At 40.1% G+C, this 14,940-nt stretch overlaps 1 protein-coding gene across 1 annotated transcript; it reads left to right on the forward strand.

The window, feature by feature from the left end:
* The first annotated feature begins 2,853 nt into the window (after positions 1-2,853).
* Positions 2,854-3,714, forward strand: LOC123512055. The gene is made up of 2 exons (XM_045268225.1): positions 2,854-3,431; positions 3,576-3,714. The coding sequence occupies exons 1-2, from the start codon at positions 2,854-2,856 to the stop codon at positions 3,712-3,714; spliced, it is 717 nt and encodes a 238-aa protein (XP_045124160.1).
* The last annotated feature ends 11,226 nt before the right edge of the window (positions 3,715-14,940 follow it).

The following is a 14,940-nucleotide window of genomic DNA, read 5'->3' on the forward strand; positions in this document are numbered from 1 at the left end:
AGTAATTAATTATTAGGAACATCTCTAATCAGCTTCACCAAGCACAGAGAACGTAATATGGCAAAACGACCCAATAAAATGCTTGGTTCATGGTCTCAGTTTTGGGACACTTCATCACCTTGAGTGAATTACATTATTTTCAGTAAGCAAGCACATTTCATTGGTTCAAGTTAATTCATTAGCAATCAAATCCAGAAAATGTGACGAATATCAAATAAACACGATGTTTTGATGCAAAATCCTTGTATGACTTCAGTGAAAGATTGTCCGTTCCGTTTGTAAACAACATCAAGCAGGTTTCTACCTGCTCCCCACCGGTTATAGGCAAACAGTTCAGGGTCTGGATGCAATGCTGACGGTCCTTTGCACCAATCTATGAAGTGCTTTGAGCAGATAGCATGGTCCTTGGTAGCTCTCCACGTCGGGCCTCGTTTACATCGTGTCTCCCATAATTTTCTTCGAGCCGCGTCTTTCTTCCTGGGAAACACAGTCCATCCTTTCATGCCTTGGTTTTTCTTTTTTGATATAGAATTGCAGTCAGCTACAGCACAAGTATAAACCGGCATTCTGTTCCAGCTCTAAGAACACTCCACACTAGGGTGACCAAATTCCGGGGACATTTTCAGTTCAGGGAGGTAAAAACATGTAGTGTTTTTGCACTAGAAAAACTAAAACGGGAACACTATTCTTACCATTTCTAAACCAGCAATCAAAAGTTTCTCTCGCCTTACTTACCCAACGTTCTTTCCTGGAGTAACCGTAAGTATGACCTAACTAACACTTATAGACATTACGACCCTGACGTGATCCTCATCAATAGCCACGGACTGAATAATGAAACCAGACTCAAAATACCAGGCTTTCGAGTTTACCAACAAAATTTCAGCAACGCACTAAACGACGGGGTAGCTATAGCCGTTAAAAGCAGACTGCGCCACAAAGTCGAGGATGATTTCTTATCGGAGACACTTGCAATACAGACCGACACACCAGACGGACCCATCATTATTGCAACTAGCTACCTCCCCCCACGTCGACCATACTTACCTCACCCAGATTTTCTACGTCTATTCCGAAGACAGACACCAGTCTTCTTAGTTGGAGACTTAAACGCACGACATACTAACCTTGGACACACTACCACAAACCAGGTTGGTAGAGACTTGGTGGAATACTTCCGACGACAAACAGCATGCCACATTGGCCCTCATTTCCCCACCTTTTTCAACCCTAACACATCGTCTTCTCCTGACATAGCTCTGACTAACAGAGCCAATTTCCTCAACTATTCCTTTACACCAGGACCCCTGACGTCCAGCGACCATATACCTATCATACTGGACATCTCTACCTCCCCCTTACTAGTCCCTACTCCCCAGACTTTTAAATACCACAGGACGGACTGGGACGCATTCAAAGGAGACGCCGCTTTACAGATGACGGACCTTCCTGACATTGCTTACGGCTCCCTGGAAGACATCGACGACGCTCTGGACACCTGGATGACCACGGTAAGGACTACTGCTGACAGACACATACCACAGGCGACATACAAGTATAGGTCTGCCCCTAGGCCTTACCGGACTACGCAGCTGCTTAGAATTTGATTCCAGGCACTGCAAGACAGGGCAATGCTAAGAGGGTGGACCCGCGCTGATTTTAGGCGGTACAACCAACTAAAGGTTGCACTGCAAGACTCACGCCGGACTGAGGCCCGAGAACACTGGGGAAGGAAGTTGGCAGGCCTAGCGGCCAACTACAGGACCCCAGGAAGTTTTGGCGAGAGCTTAAGTGTCTCTCAGGCAAAACTTCAGGACCAGACAGTTATTTGATAGATGCCACAGGAGACAAAAAATTCTCTAACACTTACAAAGAACAACTATTTACGTCAATTTGGGACCGCATTTACAGGGAAGACTACGACGATGACTTTGACGACAACGACCGTGTGCTGGATTACATGGCTACTGCAGTGTAAAGGACCCATCCGTTTGACAGCGCTGACCCGGCCCGTCTGGCCGGCACCTCGCCTCTGGACTGCGTTATTTCCGCCCAGGAACTGGCTGCCGCCGTCAAGGGCGGTAGGCCAACCTGTCCTGGGGGAAGTAATATCAACAGAACTATACTCTCGTATCTTCCAGATTCTGCCTTTACCAGACTGCGGGCAATCTTCAACGCCGCACTCTCTGCAGGGTACTTCCCTGACGGATTCAAGCAGGCTGAGATGAGGATGATCCCGAAGGCCGGTAAAGCTCCGACTCGTCCGGAGAATTACCGTCCCATCTCGCTGCTTGAGGTACCTGGGAAGCTACTAGAAAGGGTCATCACCTCGCGGCTACGCATCCACTTGGAGTCCGGTAACCACCTTCATCCAGCACAGTACGGCTTTAGGAGCGGCAGGGGCACTGTGCACGCCATCGCACTGGCAACGGAGACCATGGCCCTCCACCATGCAACTTGGTACTGCGGGACGTGAGCAAGGCGTTCGACCGGGTATGGCACTTAGGCATGAAGTACAAGATACTTCACCTGGGTCTGCCTGCCCCGGTCGAGCGCCTGCTCTGTGACTTCCTCTGTGACAGGACGGCGAGGGTGAGGGTTGGGAGCCACCTAGGCCCCGCTTTCGCCCTCGCTACGGGAGTCCCGCAGGGGAGTGTACTCTCGCCCACCCTTTACAGCATCTACACCAGCGACTGTCCTGTCTCAGACGCTGGAATTAACGTACTTTATGCTGATGATATTTCACAGGTTGTTTACCATCCAGGCCGCTCCAGTAGAATGGCGAACGCCCGCACCAGCAGAGAGGTTGCCTGAGTCAACGCCTTTGAGAAGGAGTGGAGGATCAGGACCAATATGGCCAAGTTCACCATCGTGCCCCTTGCCACCAAGACCCCCGCCCCACTGCTGGTAGATGGGGATGATGTAGGATTCAGTCCGAGAGGTTGTCTCCTGGGTCTGACAGTCTCAACTATGGGCTACACTACCCACGTCTCCCATCGCGTGGCAAGAGCAAAATCAGCCCTTACCAGGCTATATCGCTTTAGAGACTTGGCCACTGGTCTTAACCTCCATCTTATAAAGGCTCTAATTATTCCCATTCTCTCCTATCCTCCTGTTCCTCTACACGCTCTCTCCCGTACAGCTATTAGCAGATTACAAAGAGTGCAGAACAGCGCCCTAAGGTTCGCCTTTGGTACAAGATGGGACGACTTCACCAGCTCGGCATCGCTCCACGAGGCCGCGTCCCTCCCAGCCCTCAACGTCCGCCTCCAAGAGATGGCTGCCAAACTCTGGCAAAGAATGGATGACGAAGGTTGGGACCAGTACCGGGCGCTGAGGGCGCTGCACGAAGAGACTCCGCACCGGCAGCATGCCTGGTTCCCCAGAAGCCTCCTAAAACTTGAAGAAGAACCTCCAGAACCCAGATACAGGTGAATGTAGACTACCATTTCAAAAACAATACCTTCTTTCCATTCTGCTCTCCCCCATCACTCCAGTATGTGACAACTAATACCTTGCACTCCCCCCTCACAATTCTTCAGCCATGTAGTACTGCTTGCTTGTCCCTCCCACAGATCACTACCAATCACTGGCATGCTTGCCCCATACCACCCGCGGAGCGCTGATGCTGACGGACAGAGGGCTGCTATACCATTACGAGAGACTCCAGAGACGCAAAGCCAGACGGCGGCGATGCAGCACCCAGTGGACTGAAGGCACTCCGGGACTGCCTGGACTGATGCCGCCCTGACGACACCGACGGCAGCCCAGTGCCGGTTCCATCTGTGCTGTCCCCTCAAGCCTCACGCCCTGAGTTGTTGGGACGCTGGCCTACGTCCCAGCAAGGGTACAGGACCACCGGGAAGCTGGCGAAACTCCCGGCAGTGGGGCTGAGCTTCAAGCACGCACAGATGAGGGGCCCTGCCAGGATGGTGGCGCAGCCACGTCACAGAAGGCGGGCCTGAGAACCATCCACTACTCCACCAACTTCGACCATCCTCCTGCAGCCTAGCTGCAGGAAACATCACCAGCTGGACACAACTATGAAGACACTCACCAAGTGACCCCTACAAGGTGACAGTGAACTAGTGTAGAGAAACACTTTCAGACAATAGTGACACACCACCAAACACGTTATGTGTTTATCTGTGCAGATTGTGGACACATAACACCATTATGTATATATATCATATGTTATCAGTATCTATAAGATTAAGCACTTCTGTAATATTGTACTTATTTGCAATTTTGTGTATTGTAACCCTTGTAACCCTCCCAAGCCCTTCACTTTCTCACAGCAGTATGGGTGGTTTTCCTCCGGGAACTCCAGTTTCCACCCTTGACCCAACATATACTGCCCTGTGACACTCGTTACTTTACAGCAGCAGGCCGGACCGCCCGGCAACTTTCTACTCCTACTGTATTTCTGTATTTCCCCTCCTTTTCCTTCCAGTGTACAGTACAGGTACACTCTACCCTCTTCCTTGTAATCCACCTTTACTAAATAAACTTTGTAAACTTTGTTTGTTAACCATTAGCTGTTAAAATGTGTCCGCTATACACTTCACCGTCTTCACGGAAACTATATAAAAAAATAAGGCCTTCTTATTCTTGACATTCTAAAAGAGTAATTATGAAAGGACATAATTATCATAATCAAAAGTAGTAGTTTTTTTTAACACATCAAGTGATCTTTCAGTTACAGAAAACCGGGGACAGCTGTAGCCGGGGACAGGTCACTGAAATCGGGGACGTCTGGTCACCCTACTCCACACGAGCTTCTAAACAACCGCGGGTCGCGGGGTTGTTTTGGTGTTTTGAGAGGACTCGGTGTTCCCGAGTTCAGTTAGTCTTTTCGGTTTGATATGCCTTCGGCCGCAAAAATGTTGCTTTACCAAGATTATTACAGAATGTATTCCTTTGTAATATTTAGAGGAGAAACAGTGCTCTCTGTTGAACTATATGAAAAAATGTTTCAAACCAAATATGTAGTTGAGACTAGTAAAAAATGCGAGAGCATTGAAACCGCGACTGTGAGTATTAAGCTTATAATAACAGTTTTGTAGAGTGTGTATTACCAGATCATATGGATAATGTTAGGATAAACACTTGGAATTAATTTTTTGCAGTACAAAGACTCAATACCTCAAGATTTATTATGATATGAATTTTAGAATGTGTGTCTCTTGCGAGCTGGCTGGCTGTATACCGAGTCGCGTATTAAAACAGCCAGCGATCAATGGCAACCCATGAATATCCGACGTCGGGAATTGTTGGCTAGGCTAGGGTGCTCTTCACTAATACAATGGTCAGATCGGATTATTTTTATTGATGTAAAGTTGCAAGGTTTACTTTTTTTTTATTTCGTGTTGAAATGAATGACATGATTGATATGCGAAGGTGTTTTTGTATCATGTGTGTACTTGTGAATCGTCAGTGTAGAAAGCAATGATATATAAGAAAATGCATGTGTGTACAGTGTATATGAGTGAATGTAGTACTGTAATATATATATATATATATATATATATATATATATATATATATATATATATATATATATATATATATATAGTAGCAGAGAAAGAAAACGAGTTTCTAATAGTATGTCTTAGAAGTATGGTGAAAACGTGTGTCAGGCACAACAGAACACATGGAATGCGTGCAATGGGTGACTGAGATGATCAATACAACTTCTGATCTTTCTAAGATTTCTGATTGGTGCAGAGAAAACTTAGTATTATTCACTATTCAATGCCTTAAAAACTCAATTCCTCCATCTATCAACTCGACTCAACCTTCCAGACAACTATCCCCTCTTCTTCAATGACACTCAACTGTCTTCCTCTTCCACAATGAATATCCTTGGCCTCTCCTTTATTCATAATCTGAACTGGAAACTTCACATGTTCTCTTTTGCTAAAACAGCTTCTATGAAGTTAGGCGTTCTGCGGCGTATCCACCAGTTTTTCTCGCCCTTCCAACTGCTAACTCTGTACAAGGGCCTTATCCGTCCTTCTGTGGAGTACTCTTCGCATGTTTTTTTTTTTTTTTTTCTTAGGGGGAATTCCACTCACACAGTTTTATTAGATAGGGTGGAATGAAAAGGTTTTCGTCTCATCAACTCCCCTCCTCTGACCGACTGTCCTCAGCCTCTTTCTCACCGCCGAAATGTTGCATCTATCTTTCATCGCTATTTTCATGCTAACTGCTCGACTGATCTTGCTAACTGCATGCTTCCCCTCCTGCGGCCTCGCTGCACAAGGCTTCTTTTTCCTCTCGTCCCTATTCTGTCCAACTTCCTAATGCAAGAGTTAACCAGTATTCTCAATCATTCAAACCTTTCTCTGGTGAACTTTAGAACTCCCTGCCTGCTTCAGTATTTCCATCTTCTACGACTTGACTTCTTTTAAGAGGGAGGTCTCAAGACTAGAGATCGACCGATATGTTTTTTCAGGGCCGAAACCGATACCGATTATTAGTAGTCAAGGAGGCTGATACCGTTATTTGGAGCCGATATTCATTTGCAGTATATATATATATATATATATATATATATATATATATATATATATATATATATATATATATATATATATATATATATATATATATATATATATATATATATATATATATATATATATATATATATATATATATACTGCTCGCTACCATCAGATGGCAACACCGCCGCTGTCCTCCAAACTTTAAACCACACCACAACTTGTTCTCCACTGTGTGTAAGCACTAAGCACTGTGCATGCACAGCTTTCACGGCTGATTGTCTGTTACCGTGGCTCTGCTTGTAATCAATCAGATGGTGATGTGGGTGGGACAACACTGGAGATGGAGTAGTGACAGCAGACAGAGAGGCGCGGCTGCATCAGAAACAAAATAACCCAGTTTTAAATTCATCTCTTATCGGCCGTCAAATTTAAAGAAAAAAAAAAAAGGCCGATGCCGATATGCGTCAAAATGCGGCGATAATCGGCTCGGCCGATAACGGTCGACCCTTACTCAAGACATTTGTCCCTGAATTTTGGATAACTCACGTGACTTTTAAGGGAACTGGCATAACAGTGGCGCCTTTTTTTTCCATATTTTGTTGTCATGCCAGTTATCTCCCCTGAATAAAAAAAAAATTATTATCGTAGTATAAAATCAACTATATATTAATCTTTTTTTTCTTTTATCTTCTGTAAGTTTACATATTCATTCATTTCTTTGTACGAGACAGTCATTAATATTCTTTTGTTTTTGTATATATTTTTTTTATTATTATTTATTTATTTGTTTATATATTTGTTGATTTATTTTGTATGTATTCATTTGTTTGTCAAGTTTTTTCTTTACTTATTCTTCTTTTTCTCTCTCCCTTCACAAAAGTGTCGCATTTCACTGCAACAATTATTAATTGAACTTTTGATTTTCTTTTTTTTTTTCGTTCTGTTTCCTCTTCTTTCTTTCTCTTCTCTATTTCATCTTTTGTGTTACTTTATTATCATTAGCTTCATTTTCTATCGTATTTCTTTTTTGGGGTGGGCGTTCATTACAATATCTTTTCATAATTTTTTGCGTATTTTTCAGCTTTTCCCAACTCGCATTATTTTTCATTTCCAATCATTATTATTCTCCAAATTTTTTATCCAATTAATTTTATTTTATTTGTTCCGTTGTTGTATATTATTCATATTTTCTCGTGTTTTTTTTTTTTTTTTTTTTTTTTACAATTCACAACTGACTCATTCCGTCCACCTACTTACTTACATACATCTACTCATCCACACACCAGATATTATTTTTTATTCATCAACCTATCCACCCACAAATCCATTAGATACCTTCTTTTTTTCTATCCCAGCTAATTACACCCACCCATCCAAGCTATGACACCAACTAATCCCTTCCTTCATCCAACTATTATCCCTCACATTCACCCACCACCACCACCCACCTACCCACGCATCGCTCTCGTAACTGCAGGATAGCGGAACGGGTGATGACGGTGAGCTGGCGGATGTATGGGTGTTTGGGTGGGCTTCAGAGTGGGCGGGACTTTTGGTCTTGTTTCGATTTAGGGCAGAAATAAAAATGGAAAATGGAAAAAATGTCTCAACAGCCCTTCCTTCCTTTCTTTCTTTCTTTCCTTCTTTCTTTCTTTCTTTCTTTCTTTCTTTCTTTCTTTCTTTCTTCCTTCCAAAACATTCCTGATGCAAAAGAAAACGCGATTAAAATAGTTTTCTCCAGTTGCACTATTCTTGTTTTTCCTCCTCCTCTTCCTCCTCCTTTTGTTTCCTCGTCATCCCTTTTCCTCTTTGTTCCCATGTCTCCTTTTCCTATTTTTCTTGTTTTTCGTCTTTTCTCTCTTTCCTCTTTCATGCTTCTCTCTCTCCTCCTCCTCCTCCTCCTCCTCCTCCTTCTCCTCCTCCTCCTCCTCCTCCTCCTCCTCCTCTTTTCTCATATATTTCCTCCTCCTCCTCCTCCTCCTCCTCCTCCTCTCTTCCTGTGGCCATTGTATGTCTAAATCCTCCCAAAATCTCTCTCTCTCTCTCTCTCTCTCTCTCTCTCTCTCTCTCTCTCTCTCTCTCTCTCTCTCTCTCTCTCTCTCTCTCTCTCTCTCCAAAGTTCCCTAGTAATTCTCCCTAAAACTTGGTCTCTCTAAGGGCCTTGTCTCAGCATAAAAAGAGCCAGGCTGTTGAGAGAGAGAGAGAGAGAGAGAGAGAGAGAGAGAGAGAGAGAGGAGCAAGACTATGATGACTGAACATTATAAATAGTTAATACACAAAAAAATTACTGTATGAGGAAAATTGTTCGGTTTTTTTTTTTTTTTTTTTTTTTTTTTTTTTTGTAGTGAATACTGATGAAGGAAAATGATGACCATGTTCTTTACCTTTTAGAATTATTCCTGACGATGAAAGAATAGATTGTAAACGTAAATGGACATATTACATGTGATTGCAGACAAGACTAAAGACTGAATAAGCTGCAGGAAAGATATGGTTATGAAAGAAAGAATATTGTAAACAAAAACAGTAAATGAAATAAGATTGTAATAAAAGAAGGTATTATAAAGACAATACTATTAACAAGAATAACTTGAAATAGAATTGCAGACAAGATTGGTAATTACGATATAATGGCAGATAGGAATGACAATGAAAATTAGATAGCAAAGTGAGACTGCAAACAGAAATAGTAATGAATGATAAAATTGCAAATAAGAACGATAAAGTCTAATGGTAACACACGAAAATTGCAATTAATTAAATTTTTAAATATAAATATCGTAAGAAATTTACATTCCAAAACAAATGTGATATGTTGCAAACAAGAATAACGACCACAAATAGGAAACAAAAAATGAAGAAAATTCAAAAGCTATACAAAGAAAAAATAGTCGAGCAATTATGAAAAGGCTTTATTTTGTAAAGAAGAGTGCATGGCAACACACACACACACACACACAGCTGCTCCTAAAGTAAGGGATATGCACAGCTTTATGGACACTTCACTGCTGCAAGATTAGCCAGCAAGACACTTCCTGCACTCCATCACTCTGCACCACCACCCTTACTCACTCCAGCCCTGTAGATAGATAAACAGACAGACATAGACATACAGGTCGACAAAGAGATTAATTCCTTAAAAACCAAAAACCTTATCAAAATGCACACATGTCTTGAAGGTAACATGAATGGTTTAAGTAAGCATTCATGTTGGAATAAAACGCGGCTGTATGATACGGACGCATACATTTTACAGGGTTATGTTTTTTTTTTTTTTTATTATTATTATTATTATTATTATTCTTTGACACTGAAGTTTATAAAAGGATAGGTTGAGAACGGAAATTGAAATACTTGGTAAGATTACAAACAAGAGTGGTAAAGATTATGTATAGTTGGGAAAGAGAGAAAAAAAAAGAAATGATATGAAAAATTGTATTGCAGACAAGAATACATTTACTATACATACACAAGCTAATACGTAGACCCTTACACGAGCCTAAACAGTCCAGTATTATGTAAACTTATGCACACTACCTCCCTTCGTTACACAGGCCATACATCACAATACATGACAGTACAGTACACGCATAGGCTTATTCATACATAGCTATACAAAGAGGCGCCCTAAATATGATGTGAGGTAAAGTGAATTATTTCGAACATTTTAGAGTATTTTATACATTACGACTTAGGAGAATCTATGCATACATGCATACACACACACTCACACACACACACACACACACACACACACATTATTTAGACACGCTCGTACAACTTTATACATACATACGTAAATACATACATACACATAACCAGAGAGAGAGAGAGAATCACATAACTTAGCTGTTGATGAAAGCACATAAAACCAGAAACGAGAGAGAGAGAGAGAGTAGTAGTAGTAGTAGTAGAGGAGAGAAGAGAAGAGAAAGAGAGAGAGAGAGATGTATAATAAAGGTAATTGCCAGGGCAGTTTGAGGCAGTAAATCAGGGACTAGACTTAACAACTCATTCTCACTTTCTCTCTCTCTCTCTCTCTCTCTCTCTCTCTCTCTCTCTCTCTCTCTCTCTCTCTCTCTCTCCCTTTAACTCTAAATCTCTTGCTTCCCTGGAGAGTTGAGTAAAGGAACCAAAGCTAAAGGAACGCCCACCTCTAGTCAACAAAGCAGGCAGGTTACTCAAGAAAGAAAACGGGAAGCAAAACTACGTAAATAAAGAAGAAAATGGAGTATTTGTTGTTTATGTTCATTGGTGCTTACTTATGTATGTGTTTGTTTGCTTGTTTGTTTATTTGTCTCAGTTATGCTTTTATTTTCTTTTATTTCTTTGTATTTGTTTTTTGGAAAAAAAAATACAACTTTATGGAGGAGAAAAGGAAGATTAGAGTTGTATTTATTTTCATTTTAAAGATGAAAATGGATTACTATTTTTTCTATTTTTTCATAATATTTTTCCTTTCTGCCTTTTAATCATCATTTTATTTACGAGATTTTTTTCAGTCTCTCTCTCTCTCTCTCCCTTTTATTGCCACTTTCTTCCTTTTATTCTCTTTCCCTTCCCTGTATTCCCTCCTCTCCTCTCTTGCATTCCCTGTCATTCTCTTCGTCTTTTTCTCCTTTTATTCCCTCCATTTCCTTCCTTTCCGTTATTTTCTTAATCTCCTTTCCTTTTCTTTTATTTCTCCCTTCCTCTTTCCTTTTTTACTCTTTTCATGTTTTTATTATTTTTGTGTATTACCGATTTTCTTTGCTTTTCTTCCTTCTGTATTTAGTTTGTTTTTCTCCACTTTTATTTTTTCCATTTTTAATCTTTTTTTTTTCTCTTCTTTAAGCTGTATTGCCTTCATCTATACATCTCTCTCTCTCTCTCTCTCTCTCTCTCTCTCTCTCTCTCTCTCTCTCTCTCTCTCTCTCTCTCTCTCTCTCTCTCTCTCTCTCTCTCTCTCTCTCTCTCTCTCTCTCTGTATGCATGCATGTATCTATCTATCCATCAACCTATCTATCTATCTCTCTCTCTCTCTCTCTCTCTCTCTCTCTCTCTCTCTCTCTCTCTCTCTCTCTCTCTCTCTCTCTCTCTCTCTCTCTCTCTCTCTCTCTATATATATATATATATATATATATATATATATATATATATATATATATATATATATATATATATATATATATATATATATATATTTTTAACCCCTTTATTTTTTTGCATTTTGTAAATTTTCTCTCCCTTTTCCTTTCTTTTTCTTTATTCCTTTTTCTTTTTCTTTTCTTTTCTTCCTTTATCCCATGTTCCTTCCCTCAACTCCATTTTATCCTCTTTTTTCATTCTCCTTCTCGCATCTTTTTTTTTTTTTTCTATACACTCCTTCCCATCTTCCGTCCTTCTTACATCCAGCTTTTCCCATCTCCCTTCCTTCTTTTTACTATTCACTCCAATCTTCTCTCTCTCTTTACCTCCTGTCTTTCCCCATTCTTCCACCCCCTCTTCTTCCACACCTCCCTTCCACTTTTCTCATCGATTCTTCCTCCACATCCGTTTCTTTCTGGTGTATTTCTGTATTCTCTCCATCCTCCTGCAGTATTTTTTCCTCTTCCTTCCATTTTTCCTCCTTCGCATCGCCGGCTATCGGAAATTGGCGTTCAGATCAACACAAAGATACATTAAAATGAGAAGTTACGAGTCTTGCTTCTTTTATAGACGAGGAGGAGGAGGAGGAGGAGGAGGAGAGTAAGACAGAAAGGCAGTTTGGGGAATGCGCTACGCAATGGATGGATTAATGGTAGGATGGATGGATTCGTGGATTGATGGAAAGTTTAGTTAATTGATGCTTACTTTTATTTATTTTTGTTTTTGTATTTCGTTTTTTATCATTATTTCTCTATGTTCTTTTTTCTATCGTTTTCCTTGCTGTTTTGTCTATTCATTATGTTTCTTTCATGCATTACTTCCTTTCCTTCTCTTTATTTTTACTCTTCACTGTCCGTATTTTTCCGTCCTCTTACATTTCATTTTGATGTTTTTATTTTTCGTCCTTCTCTTCCTTCTTTCATTCATTTATTCATTCATTCATTCATTCATTCATTCCATCCCCTCTATCTATCCACATTCATTCATTCATTCATTCATTCTTACATCCGTCCATTCATCCTTTCCCCTACTCTTTTCCTCCTTCGTTTTTTCCCTGTCACTCATTCCCCTCTCACATATTCCATCTCTCTTTCCCACCATTCCTCCTTCCCTCTCTCGTCCTTCTTCCACCCTCCCTCCTACATCATTGTCAAGGCACGCCCAGTAAGTTCGATCACTCATTCAAACTCTGTCTTCATTCACGGCATTATAATATTCCCTAATTTGCAGGAAAGGCAGTTGGCGAATAAGCTCTATAAGTGCTAACTTATTAACCTATACTTTGGGTAAATTAGAGGCTTATTGTTGGAGGATTCAGTGGTGTGTGTTTCACTGTTTGATCTGCTGCAGTCTCTGACGAGACAGCCAGACGTTACCCTACGGAACGAGCTCAGAGTTCATTATTTCCGATCTTCGGAAAGGTCTGAATGAGACCAGGCACACACCACACACCGGGACAACAAGGTCACAACTCCTCGATTTACATCCCGTACCTACTCACTCACTGCTAGGTGAACAGGGGCTACACGTGAAAGGAGACACACCCAAATATCTTCACCCGGCCGGGAAATCGAACCCCGGTTCTCTGGCTTGTGAAGCCAGCGCTCTAACCAATGAGCTACCGGGCGTGTGTGTGTGTGTGCGTGTGTTTTATGTCCCCTTTTCGTTTTCTTTTTTTTTTTTTTTTCTTATCGTGTTGTTAATGTTCTTATTTTTTTTATACTTCCGTTCTTCTTTTTCTTTTTTTCTTCTTTCTGTTGATATTTCTATTACATTTCTTCTTCTTCTTCTTCTTCTTCTTCTTCTTCTTCTTCTTCTTCTTCTTCTTCTTTTCTTTTCTTCTTCTTCTTCTTCTTTTTCTTCCTCCTGTTATTATTACCCTCCTCCTCCTCCTCCTCCTCCTCCTCCTCCTCCTTTTCCTCTTATTTCCTATCATTATCGTTCTCATCCTTTTTCTTTCCTCTGTGCCTTTTCCTACTTTCCCCCCTAACCACTACCTCCTCCTCCTCCTCCTCCTCCTCCTCCTCCTCCTCCTCCTCCTCCTTTAAAGCAGAGTTCCGTCATTGTTTACAGTTAGGGCGTCACAGGCTGGTCGTTTGTTAAAGGGGATGGGGGGGAAGGAGGGTGTGATGGCTCCCTGAAAGCTTTCCTGTATTAGTCGAATTACCGGAATATGTTAGACTGGAATAGCAAGAAATGTCTGGAATGTCTTCACTGAGGGGATATCGAGAGTCATTCGTGCCTTTCTCTCTCTCTCTCTCTCTCTCTCTCTCTCGCTATTTGTTCTTGATTAATCTATTGCTTTTCATTTGTTTTCTTTTGTTACTTATTTTTTTCTGAAGTTTTCTTTTTCCTATTTTCTTTCTTTCCATTTTCTTTTTGGTTTAAGTTCCTTGTATGGTTTCCTTGTGGGTTTAAGTTTTTTTCTTACTTTCCTGTTTCGTCATTTTTAACTTTTTTTTTCTGTTTACGTTGAAGCTGTATTGTTTTTACGTTTTTTTTTTTACGCTTTTTGTTTTCTGGAATTGTTTGTGATTAAGTTGTTTTGGTCTTTTCTTTATATAAAGGGTTTAAATTTTTTCTTACTTTCCTTTTCTGTAATCTTGAACTTGTTTGTTTTGTTTGAATTTAAGTTATATTGTTTTGATTCTTTTTGTACGTTTTTTTTTTCTTTTGTTTGTATGTGTTTAAGTTGATTACCTTTCATATATAATTCGTACAATATTGTTTTCCTTTGAGTTTTTTTTAGTTTTTTTGTTTACCCTTTATTATTTTTTCGTTTTTTTTTTTAAATGGTTTTCATTATTTTCTCTATACGTTTTTTTTTCTTTTTTTTTCTTTTTTCTTGGTTCATTTTGGGATTTGAGTTGTTTTCTTTTAACTGTTCTTTTTATGTTCTTTTTTTTTTGGCTTTTCTTAGTTTGTTTATGTATTTGTCTTATTATTTCAACTTTTTTTTGTATTTTTCTTTCTTTTCCTAGTTTTTTTTATGAATCAAATGGTTTATTATCTTGACTTTTTTTGTATTTTTCTTTTCTTGGTTTATTTGCGGGTTACTTTTTTTTCGTTTAGTTTTTTTTCTTTTCCTGGTTTATTTTTACTTGGAAGTTTTATTATTTTAACATTTATATAGTCATTTCCTTGTCTTGGTTTATTTATGCGTTAATTTCTTTCTATTATTTTAACATTTTTTTTTAACTTATCTTTTGTACTTTGATTCTTTTGACTTATCTGTGCACTTTAGTTGTATTATTTAAACTTATTTACAGACGATTTCTCTTAGATTTTTTAGATTGTAATTTCT

This window comes from Portunus trituberculatus, chromosome 32, assembly GCF_017591435.1.
Source record: "Portunus trituberculatus isolate SZX2019 chromosome 32, ASM1759143v1, whole genome shotgun sequence".
Classification (NCBI taxonomy): Eukaryota; Metazoa; Arthropoda; class Malacostraca; order Decapoda; family Portunidae; genus Portunus; species Portunus trituberculatus.

What these genes read in the sequence shown, in the direction of transcription:
- LOC123512055 (XM_045268225.1), top strand. Translation starts at nt 2,854, where the DNA reads ATGGCCAAGTTCACCATCGTGCCCCTTGCCACCAAGACCCCCGCCCCA. An exon ending in CCTCCAGAACCCAGATACAG is followed by an intron (nt 3,432 to 3,575) that starts GTGAATGTAGAC and finishes TCCCTCCCACAG; the next exon opens with ATCACTACCAATCACTGGCA.